Source organism: Zalophus californianus, chromosome 6, assembly GCF_009762305.2.
Source record: "Zalophus californianus isolate mZalCal1 chromosome 6, mZalCal1.pri.v2, whole genome shotgun sequence".
Lineage (NCBI taxonomy): Eukaryota > Metazoa > Chordata > Mammalia > Carnivora > Otariidae > Zalophus > Zalophus californianus.
Genome location: NC_045600.1, coordinates 137,435,442 through 137,447,773, shown reverse-complemented (window position 1 = coordinate 137,447,773; position 12,332 = coordinate 137,435,442). Strand labels below are relative to the sequence as shown.

The 12,332-nt window shown below is 45.9% G+C and overlaps 1 protein-coding gene across 1 annotated transcript in view; it reads right to left on the bottom strand.

The window, feature by feature from the left end:
* AGBL1 (ATP/GTP binding protein like 1) overlaps positions 1-8,899 on the bottom strand; it is a 724,399-nt gene extending 715,500 nt beyond the window's left edge. Inside the window, exons 1-4 of the mRNA XM_035728075.1 lie at positions 8,870-8,899; positions 7,815-7,878; positions 5,937-6,083; positions 3,089-3,220 (exon numbers count right to left, since the gene is read on the bottom strand). Coding sequence (XP_035583968.1) covers positions 3,089-3,220; positions 5,937-6,083; positions 7,815-7,878; positions 8,870-8,899 — 373 coding nt within the window. The remainder of the gene's footprint in view (positions 1-3,088; positions 3,221-5,936; positions 6,084-7,814; positions 7,879-8,869) is intronic.
* Positions 8,900-12,332: the final 3,433 nt, after the last annotated feature.

Genomic DNA, 12,332 nt, shown 5'->3' with positions numbered 1-12,332 from the left:
TCAGCTCACTTTAGGAAGAGCTCTGGTCGTGTCAAAAAACTAAGGGGAGCCTTCAAGAGACAAAACGGAATCAGTCTGGCAGGGGGCAGAAGTTTCAGGGAAAGAAGGAAAGAAGGGATTTTCCATCGTGGGACTCTCTTGTCTCCTTCCTCCACCGTAACTGGGTGGCGGGGGGGGGGGGGTGCTGAAATCGAGGCCTAGCAATGCCTTGTGCTTTGGGCCAGCCTTGTTCCAGGAAATATGAGTGGGAGCAAGGGGGTCATGGAGAAACAAAGAGAGAGAAACAAGGGAGGCTTCTCCTGGCTTGCTCCAAGCCTCGGGAAAGAAGGATAGATGGATATCTGGGGGCTCTAATATAGTTCATCCCAGTACAGTCCACCAGAGAGAGACTGAGGCCGACGTCTTAGTGATTACAGAGACTGCGTGTTCCTGGAACATCCTCTCTGCATAGGGCCCTCCTGAGGCTGGTACAGGCAGTAACTGCCTGGATCAAAATTCAAAGATTTGGCATCTTAGTCCTCCCATCAATCTTCCACTCTCATGGCTACTAACTCAGTCCTCTATTTCTAACCTGGAAAAACATGCTGGAGCAATCTCTTGGCAAATCATTCAGCAAAATTCTAGTATTAAGTAGCATTAGGGACAAAACAGTTTTAGGAGCACAGATTCTAACACGGAAGACTTTAGACTCGGAATTGAAAGATGGGAACAATAAGAACCACCCCTACACACACACACACACACACACACACACACACACACACACACACACACACACACACACACACACACACACACACACACACACACACACACACACACACACACACACACACACACACACACACACACACACACACACACACACACACACACACACACACACACACACACACACACACACACACCCCTTACCGGCTCCCTGCCCAAGGTCAGACCTCTGGCAGCTCCATCAACATCCCCATTGGCCGGTAGAGAGCTGCTGAAGGGTTCATTGGCTGTGGCAGCCCCACTATGGCTCCAGCCAACTCCTTCCGCAGATAGGAGCTGTTTAGAAAGCTTTCTGGAACATTCAACAGTCGCTAACAATTCACCAAAGAGACAGCAACCAATCCACAGACTTTGTGAACTCTGCTTGCTTCTCATCAGTGAAGTCAATGTATAGTGATAGTATAAATTCTAAAATAACCTTTAGGGAACAACTCATTGGGACAATAAATGTAGTCTTAGAATATGAGACAAATGGCCACCTCCTCATACCTGCAGGCAGCTCCCAACATTTTTTAGAGCTCCTTGCTAAAAGGAATTCTTCAAGATCTCTATAACCAATATATATAATAAGAAAGGTAAGTTATTCAGCCTAATTGTTCTTTAGGAAACTAAAATGAGATACTTCGAATCTTCTGCTGCTGGCAAGCTCCAAGTGGGGGTGGCTACCCTCCGGCTGCTCATTAATGACAGTTGTCCTTTACACAAAGCCACAGCTCCTCACTTGGGTTTTCCTTAATTAAAGATGGGTTTGTACAGATCTTTTCAGCCTCTCCCAAACTTTCTCTGATTTTCTGGTCAACATATATGAGTGTGGGAGGAGGTTCTGTCCGTGAACATGGGAGTCAAGGACCTATCTTGTTTTTTCCTGAAAATATTTTGTTTATGGGTCCTCCATGGTTATTAATGGAATTAACGAATGAAATGGGACCCCACTAACTATCTTAGTAGTTCTGAGGATAGTTATGGGGAAAAGTCACCTCCTCATTCCTCTTAGGTGTGTTTTTCCCATTATTTCAAAGGACTAAGGGAAAAGAGTAGAGCAGGGAAGGAAAACTAATTGAGCAACTACATTGTGACAGACATACCCATGAACATCATCTCACTTACCCCATCTACCAAGTCTAGGAGCTCTTACCACTATAATTTTACAAAGGAAGAAACTGAGGTAAACAGGTTAAGTGCCCATGCCATAGGACTCCCAAGGAATGAAATCAAAGTCAAACACAGGTCTTCCTGGTTCTAAGCCATGTTCTTTCCTCTAGAGAGCATTACATCACTTTCATTGTGCAGGAGAGGGGCTCAGAAAAGAGAAATAAAGTCTGTCCCCATTCTAAGTGAGATGGGAGGTACAGAATCTACTCTGTTCATACCAAGTGTCCCCATATGGAGAGTAAACATGAGTTTTGGAGTTAGAAACTCAGCCCCCAAACTTGTCTGTATAAACTCAAGTAATTGTTTCTCTCTTCCAAGCTTCATTTTCCTCTTCTTGGCTATAAAATGGTAAAGGTAGATATAGGATTATTATGATAATCTGAAATAATCCAAATCAGGAGACAGCAAATAAGTATGAACCCATGCGCTACGATGCATCTAGTTACCCGAAGGACTACGTTGAGAAGCACTGAGAGATAAAACAAGGTAAAGATGTTTTAGTAAAGGATGCTGTGATCAACAGGCAACTTAGGGGACATAGTAGGGAGATCTGCGATGTGAGGGTCGTTCTTGACATTGCCCTATGCCTTGAATATGATAAGGTATAAATAAAGCCCTAGGCTCTCTCCTGCCATGGGTCTTTTTTCACCCTGTAGTACTAGTAGAGAGGCCTAGAATACTATAATGTGTGCTTCCCAAGGGAAAACAAGACTGACATCTAACTTTAGGAATGAGCTCAAGAGTTCTACCTGGAAGAGGAAGAGACAAAGAAAGAACTTTTCACCTCTACAACCTCTAAAACGTGAGGCTCGGGCGCCTGGGTGGCTCAGATGGTTAAGCGTCTGCCTTCGGCTCAGGTCATGATCCCAGGGTCCTGGGATTGAGTCCTGCGTCAGGCTCTCTGCTAGGCAGAGAGCCTGCTTCTCCCTCTGCCTCTCTCTCTCTCTCTCTCTTGCTCTGATTCTCATGAATAAATAAATAAAACATTTTAAAAAAATAAATAAAAAAAATAAAACGTGAGGCTCCTTGTGACTTATTTGTCTTGTTGGGACAACATATATCCTCCACCCAGACCCTCCTTCCAACTCCAGCCCCTAAATGGTTTCTAGGTGTCCCGGCCCAGGTCTGGAAGCCACCCCAGAGAGCCACAATTTGAGTCACTTACCACTAGAGGCGAACACACGCAGAGCCCAAAGACAGTGAAGGAGGTTCTGGCTGTGGGACAGGTTTTTCCTGGACAGAATCAATATCACATCGAGTGCTTCCAACTCCAGTGCCTTCTGTCCAAACTTTTTATCTAGAAATATAAATCAATCCATCTTCGTTGTGTTTCACATTAATTCTGAAGGCTGTACAATGCATGGGGCACAGGAAGGCAAAGATGGAACAGGCAAGAGAATTATCATAGCCAATGTGACTTTTCCAATCTACCGGGAAATGCTACTAAGTACATCCCCATTGGAACCAGATGGCCCAGAAGAGCTAAGGCAGGGTATACATAGGGTCCGTTCATTCCTCAAGCAATATTTACATGAGGCCTTGTGGATTGTAGGACTCACACACATAGGTAAGCATGATTCTGGCTGTCCTCAAGCGTGAACTACAGCTTAGAAGGGTGTAAATTTCTTCCTTTCAGATAGTTCTGGAATGTAGGATACTTAAGGTACATAACATCCAAATGCAATGTGTGGAACTTGATTGGATCCTCCTTTGAACATGTCTGTAATTGCCCCATTGGGAAACATGTGGAGAAATTGAAATGAGTATAAATTACACATGTATTGTTAATTTTGTCAGATTTGTAATCGTGGTATCAGGATTATACAGGAAAATGTCTCTTTTCAAAGAAATGCACTCGAACATATTTAAGAGCAAAATTCTATCTGTAATTTTCCTGAATTGCTATCAGACTCACTGCAGGTAGAAATGAGTAAAAGAGAGACAAAATCCTAAACCTGGTTTACCAATATCCACCTCTAGACCAAAGGACACCAACAAAGAGATGGCAACCAAACTAATATGACCAGATCCCGTCACCAGAACAGAGGCATCTATCGGGCTCCATTCCTGAGCTGCCAACCTCATTTCCGTCCTGTTTGGGTCAGCCCCCGGCAGCCTGCACGGCAGTGGTGAGGGCTACAATCTGGTGATGGCAGAAGCTGCGGTGATATAATAATGTCAGTAGTACTATCCAGGTCCAGAGCTTGGGAATCAGGGCCCTGATCCAGCCTGCATCTCTCTCTCTTCTATGAAACCTACATGACTCTAGTTTGTCAGTCCCCACATGCTAAGCAGGTGTCATACAACCTCACTTAATCCTTACAGCAACCTTAGAATTAAGGACTGATACCTTCATTTTGTAGATGAGGGACCAGTGGCTCAGAAAGGGTAAATAACTTGCCCTAGGGCGCACAGCTAATTAGTGTCAGGGCCAGGCCTGAAACTCAGATTTGACTTCCCAGTTCATACTATTTACTACCAGGGTACAACCCTTCAGGTGTTGGCTCACATGTCACCTCTCCCTGACCACACCATCTTGGAGGAACATCACCCTTTTTTTTTTTTTCCCTCACAGCTACTAGCTAATTACCATACTCTGCTATTGCCTAGTAAATTATTCACTTTCTGCCCTTCCCCACTTGAATGTAAGTTCCATGAGAGTGGGCCCCTTATCTGCCTTGGTCACCAGTGTTCCCAATGCCTAGCGTTGTGCCCAGCCCCAGGAGACATGTAGTAAATCCCTGGTTGCATATTCAATGAATGGATTGTATTGGTTTTGTCGAGAATACACTCACACGGGTGCTGACTGATGCCTGGGTCTTGGTCATGACTTGTGGAGTACTGAATGGACTCAAAGCAGAGATCCAGACAATGCAAGGTCAGAGTGCCCCTGAGCCCCTGCTCCCCTGTGGCTGCCGCTGCCTGCACTGGACAACACAGGTCCACCTTCTGCAGCACCTGAGCACCCCCACTATGACTTATATAAGACCTCCCACAACTGGATCTTGACTGTTATGACTAGTTTGCAAGGGTTGCATGCATCCTGAGCGTGCAGGCTTTTTAAACTGCGCACCAAGAAGTTCTAAGGTTTTAGGGAGGTGTTTCAGGGTCTTCTCTGAGCAAAAAGAAATGGGTATGGAGCATAAGTAGAAGGAGTTCTAGGCTCCCATCTTCCCTTCTACTAGGGAAGCTCTGCTTCCATGTGGCTTACAGTAATAGGCTGAAAATTTGCCCCACCCCCAAAATTCATGTCCACCTGGAACCTCAGAATGTTATCTTGTTTGGAAATGGGGTCTTTGCAGATTTAATTATTTAAGGTGAGGTCACACAGATTTGCGTGGGCCCTAAATCCAGTGACCAATGTGCTTGTAAGAAGGAGAGGACACACAGAAGGACACAGAGTAGAACACCATGTGAAGACGCAGATAGAAATGGAAGTGACGTGTCTACAAGCCAAGAAACGCCAAGGACGGCTGGAAACACAGAAGTTAGCAGAGAGGCGTGGAACAGATTCTCCCTCAGAGCCTCCAGAAGGAACCAATCCTGCCGACATACTCGTTTCAGACTTTCTGGCCTCCAGAACCGTAAGAGAATACATTTCTGTTGTGTGGAGCCACCCAGTTTGCGATAATTCGTTATAGCAGCCCCAGGAAACTCATGCAGTTATATAATGAGCTTCCATTTAAGATTCTGTTCATAGAAATGTTCTGTTTATTGTTAGAGTGATTGAAAACTGCCTGGGAGCACCTCCCCTCTGTCCCCCATCTGCTCCATGCCCCATGCAGCCCACGCCTGCTCAGGGCCCCACCCTAGCACAGCACCTTGGACTTGCTGACGTCCGGGACAACAAAATGACCTCTCCTGTGGGGCTGGTCCTGGCACCACCGCCGAAGAGTCTAGGACCTCCCTGCACATCCCCACAAGAGTTTCCCAAACTGCTCTCATGATAACAACCCCGCAAGTGCCTTTTCAGCCACCTGTAGATCCGGGGCGGGGGTGGGGCGTGTGGGTACCTCGTAGGCCAACTTTGGCCAGCAGTCGGAAGAGGGGCAGGAGGACGTCATAGTCTGGAGAAGCTGTCCTGGCTGTGTCCACCAGGGTCTGCAGAAGGGCCTCGCTGCCCCCCTTACTGATCATGTAGCGAATCCTTCGGTCGGTGCCTAAGGGAGAAAGCAGAGGAGAGCGAGGCCCCGAATAATCACCTTCATTTCCTTAGCACAGAAAGCAGACCCCCACAGGGACAGAGCAAGGAGCAGTTCATTTGCCCCAGAAACCAAAATTGTGGGGTTTCTGAAGGAACTTGTATAAATCTGTGCTTTTAGATAAGGGATTGGGGTGGGGGTGAGAAATGGAGAAATAACGGAGTATTTAAGAACCTAGGTGTGTTCACCTGCAGCAGCTGTAATAAATGGAATCCACTTTCCCTGAGAACCTGTGGAGTCCTGGTGCACATATGTACATAAACATGAATATAGTAAGAATATAGGCTTAGCTAGAATCATATCCTTAATAGAAGAGGGAATATCAGTATCCCTCTGGTGTAGGCTTGAATCCTCTGTAACCGGGATTGGGATGATAGTTTGTCTGGAATAATTTAATTGATGATATAACAGTTTTATGGTGCTGGCCTCCAGTAACCAACAAGAGGAATATATGGAAATAGCTACAGTGCTTCTTTAAGAAACAGACATCCAATCTTCCATGTCAGGAGTTTTGAAAAGGGCCTGGAGCTAGGATCAGGTATATTGGTCTTTCTACCTAAGAATAGTTGTGAACAGGGACCTCCCCCACCTCGCCCCAGGACAAGCTCAAAAGCAGTGATTACATTTCAACTTGGAAGGGGACCCCAGTGATTGTCCACACACTGCACATGGTTGATCTAACAAGGTGGCCGACAGGGTGGGACATTATCAGCAAAGAAGACCCTCTGGCGTTTCATCCCACTGAAAAGTAGCATCCTCTACTACGAGAGCAATAATCAGCACCTATATCAGAAGGACAACTCCAAGGTTTCATTCCAAGAGTTCCAGGCACCTCTGGACAAAGTGAAGGAGGCACCATCCCAGAAGACAAGAGGCTTCGCCTCCACAGGGTACCACACTCAGAAGCCTGCAGGGAAGTCACCCTGCCACGGGAGGGCAGTACAGCCAATGGGAAAACCTTACTAGGACCGGACCCGCCCTCCTGGAACTGAAATGGGAGGCATCTCGGCTTCAGAGTGACATTCCCTTTGGTGTCGTCTGGTGTAAATATTTCTTCCTAATGCAATGTGGCTGGCATAAGTAGAAACGAAAACGGAGTGAATGCTGAAATGTCCAAGAAGGTCTATTTTCTAGAACCCTCACACTGAAGTGAGGTAGCAGAGGCATGCTCCAGTAAACCAGTTGATTCCAGCGTAGTGAATTCTGTCATCTTTTCTCTGAAGACTTAATAGCTTACCACACCGCTAAGTCGAGCTCGTGCCTCATATTCCCATCTGCACGTCACATATGTTAGGAAGTTGCCAATACCCGGCTCTCTAAATGGGCCAACGGAGGGGAGTAGAAGTGGAGGGGTAGAGTCATGAGGGCTAGCTCGCTCCAAGGACAGCCACAGACGCCTGGAGGACCTTGGGTTAACCACAGATGAGATATTATAGACTAACCACCCAGAGCTGAATTTCCTCTTAAGTTTGGGTCACCGTAGGGTGGGTGACAAGACTAAAGAAACCCGACTAAGTCTGAGGTACAACCAGCCCACTTTACTCTGGGGTCTTATGAACCTCAGTGAAAATGATGGGCTGCTGATTCTGTCTCTGAGAGAAAACTTGAACTGGATCACCCCCACCGCCACCCCCAGCCCCACCAGATTCCAGGAGACACAGCCACCCGCCCCTACTTCCTCCTACTCACCAACAGAAAGCAGATCTCCGAGAACCTGGAGGATGGTCAGGATGGACTCCTTGTCTGAGGAGCTCTGCAATGAAAACACAGGCAGCCATCTTTACAAAGGAAAGCACAAGGAGAGAGGCGGTGTGTCAGGGACATGGCAGGGTGTGTTCCCTTCTGCTGAGAAAGGTCTCCAGCTGTGAGAAACAGTTGACGGGGTGTTCCTTAAATGGTGGCCATGACGGTGCCTCGTTAGCGCAGCAGGTAGCGCGTCAGTCTCATAAATGGTGGCCATGAGGGGACCCAAGGAGACAAGGGTCCCAAGGGGCTCTGCCTCCGTATTTAGCCTTCAGGACCCCTTTTGGGGGACCCGTTTCGTAGTAACATCAGCACAATGGGCAAAAGAATAAGCAACGGATATCACTCATATGTGGAATTTAAGAAACAAAACAAACGAACAAAGGGGAAAAAAGAGACCAACCAAAAAACGGACTTTCGATGATAAGAGAACAAACTGACGGCGACCGGAAGGGAGGTGGGTGGGAGGATGGAGGAAACGGGATGGGGATGAAGAGCACACTTAGCGTGATGAGCACTGAGTAGTGCACAGAACTGTTGAATCCCTATAGTGTGCCCCTGAAACTAACATAACACTGCATGTTAACTATACCGGAATTAAAATTTTTAAAAAAGAAGAATGTGTTTCTTAAACAAAAAAAAAAAAAAATTAATGAAAAAAAAATGAAGCATCAATACTTTATGCAGAGATAGCCAAGTGAGAAGGGGCTTTGCGGGTCAAGCCCATGCAGTTGTCAGTTAGGAGGGCAGGCTTAGATTCATTTGAAAAACAGGGCAGAGAACGGAAACAGAAATCCACGAAAACTGTTCTGAGGGAAAGACGTCCCCGAGTAGTAAGGATGAATTCTTATTTTCTCAAGAGAAACCTAAGATAGTACAAAATCTCATCACTCCCAGGCCCTGGTAATCACCATTCTACTCTCTGTTTTACAAGTTCAGCTTTCTTACATTGCACACAGAAGTGATATCCTACAGTATTTGTCTTCCTCTGTTTGACTTACCACACGTAGCAGGATGCCCTCAAGGTCCATCCATGTTGTTGCAAATGGCAGGACTCCCTTTCTCATGGCTGAATAATATTCGTGTGTGTGTGTGTGTGTGTGTGTGTGTGTGTGTGTGTGTGTGTGTGTATTGGACTTCACGGCTCTTTTATGGTTCAGTTTGGTAGCATTCTGAAAAACATGCATTGCACACTTTCCCTAGAACAATCTTTGTTGCAGGTGCTAGGAACACAGATATACACAAAACTTTGTCCCTTCTCTAAAGATTACTATCGTTATCCATTCATCTGTTGATGGACACTTTGGTTGCTTCCATGTCTTGGCTATTGTTAAGCATGCTGCAGGGAACATGGGTGTACACATATCTCTCCAAGAGTCTGATTTCAATTCTTTTCTATATATACCTAGGAGTACTATCTTATACTACTCAAGAAAATTAATTTGAAATGGATCAAAGATTCAAATCTAAGTCCTGAACCCACAAAACTCCTAGGAAAAAAAACCACAGGGGGAAAAAAATCCCTGACATGGGTTTTGGTGATGATTTCTTGGGTAAGACACCAGAACAAAACCTAAAATAAACAATTGGGACTGCAATAAAGAAAGAGCTTCTGCACAGCAAAGGAAACAATAAGTTGAAAAGGCAACATGGGAGAAAATATTCACAAAGCAAATATCTGATAAGGGACTGATATCCAAAATATATACAAAAAAAGTAGTACAGCTCCATAGCAGAAAAACATATAATCCAATATTAAAATGGGCAAAAGGCCTGAATAGACATTTTTCCAAAGAAGACATTCAGATGGCCAATACATACAGGAAAAGATGCTCACCATCACTCATCATCAGGAAAATACAAATCAAAACACAGTGAGAGATCACCTCAGACCTACAACAATGGCTTTTATCAAAAAGACCAGAGATCACAAATGTTGGCAAGAATGTGGAGAAAAAGGAACCCTATATGCTATTATTTTAGGTAGGTTACTTAAGGCAAAGCTTTAATCTTCACATTAGTAAGTCTCACGTTCCCCATCTGCTTCAAAGATCTCAATAACTCCCCCTTACATGTAGGATAAAGTCAGAGCTCCTTAATAGGGTTTCCAAAGCTCCTCATGGTCCTGTCCCACCCACCTCTCCAGCTTTCTCATTCATTACTACACCCCTGCCCAAAGTACATGCTTCAACAACGTTGAACTACTTATTTCCTGCTCAACCACGTAGGTTCTTGCCTCTGTACCCGTTATCACACTGTTCCCTCTTCCTGAAGCTTGGTCAATGCCAGCTCATCCTTCAAGTATACCAAAGGCTCCCATAGGATTCCAACCCCCACCCCCTGCAAGCTGGGTCTGGGGTCTCTCTGTTCCCCACATCATTCTGGGCTACCTCTGACAGCGCATGCACCCATTGGTACTGGCTTCCCACCCTACCCCCACTCTGTATTAATCTTTAGAGAAAGGACCAAAGTTTGTGCATATCTGTATTCCCAGCACCTGGAACAGGGGCTGTTCCAGGGAAAGTGTGCAGTGTTTTTCAGAATGCAACCAAACTGAACCATAAAGGAGCCATGAAGTCCAATACCACACCCCAAGGCAGGGTGGTGCTTACACTTTCTCCAACCCTGGGCTTAACACCTTCCAGGAACTCACACTTCAACTCCCCAGCCAGGACCAGCACTAGGATGAGGCAAGTGAGGCACTAGCTTGGGTGCAAAATTTTGGTTTTAAAATGCAGTAATCAAGATAAATGATATTTTAATGCTATATTTTTTACAAATCAAAATCAATGCAAAAAATAAAAAAATCCATAATGAGCAAGGGGCACCTGGGTGGCTCAGTTGGTTGTCTACCTTCAGCTCAGGTCATGATCCCAGGGTACTGGGATCGAGCCCCGGGTTGGGTTCCCCGCTCAGCCAGGAGTCTGCTTCTCCCTCTGCCTCTCCCCCACTGCTCGAGGGTTCTCTCTCAAATAAATAAAATCTTTTTAAAAATCCATAATGAGCCTAAAATAGCAAAAGTTAACTCTTTAACTCCTATTCCAGGTGTGATGAGACATCTGGGGATCCTTACGGACTTGATATCTACACGTCCCCAGGAAAAAGATTTGGCTTTGCTCTGACATCTCCACTGGGCACTTTGGCTTAAGGAGGGCAGTCTCAGCAGGTACTCGGCTAATGTCTCCCATCAGGTGAGTGCCACCCTCCAGCAAATGTCATCCATACATGTGCACAATGTCAGTGCTCCCTGACCCTCCAGAGTCTCCCCAGATCTGGGAACACAAACCAAGGAGCAACAGAGCCATCATTCTGGGGAGTTTGCTGGTCTTTGATTCTGGTACATACTCCCATGTGTGTTTGCTTGCACGTGGGGGTCCCTACACCAAAAACCATGCTCTGGAGGCCGGCTGTGGGTCCTACGACTGAACTCAATTCAGACACTATCTACTCGGCGACAGCATCAGATTCCACAGGCTAGGGGTTCAGTCCTACAACACTGCCCCAGGCTTCAGACTCCAGCCTTAAAGTCCAGGTTGTTAGCTCTACAGCTAGCCCTTGAACAACACGAGTTTGAGTTGCACACGTCCCCGTACATGGGTAACGTGCTATAAATGTATTTTCCTCTTATTATTTTAATCGAATTTTCTCTACCTCACTTTAATGCAGCACATCATACGTGTAACACACAGAATACGTGTTAATCGACAGTTTATGTCATCAGGAAGGCTTCCAGTCAACCATAGGCTATTTATTAGTTAAGTCTGGGGGGAGACCAAAGTTATACAAGGATTTTTGACTGCGTGGGGTGTCAGTGCTCACGTTGTTCAGGGCCAACTGATCAACTGGCTATAAATTAAAGATACCCACCTCAGGTGTCATTACCTTGCTAGCGCAGCTCACAGAACTCAGTGAAACATTGTACTTACTAGGTTACCAGTTTGTTATAAAAGGTTACAACTCAGGAACAGCCAGACAGAAGAGATGCGCGGGCAAGGTTTGGAGAAAAAGCTAGGAGCTTCTTCGCTCTCCCGGAGCAACTCCACGTGTTCACTGTTAACCTTAAAAATAAAACTGCCAGTTATTCTACCAGCAAAACTGGGTTTGTTTGGGAAGAGCGGAGAACTGCAACCAGAGACCACAATGCCACAGGCAAGTCCTGAGAACAAAGAAGAGCGGGGCTTCTTTATAGAGGGGAGTTGGGCGGGGCCACTAGAAACAAAAAAGCCATTGGAGTAAACTAGGAGTTCAAAATATAGGGGCTTTTCATTGGCTGAGTTTTGACGGCCTCTCATTGGCTGGACTGTTGCTAGGGTCAGAAGGAAAATTTTCTTCCTCCTGCTGGGGTAGTAAAGTGGTAAAGTGTATCTACTTGGGAGGCACGTCTCTTTTGTTGGGTCTGCAACTGACAAGTGGTAGGGTGTGAGAGCTCCCCGTGCTCGCCTCTCCACTCCATTCTAAACAGGG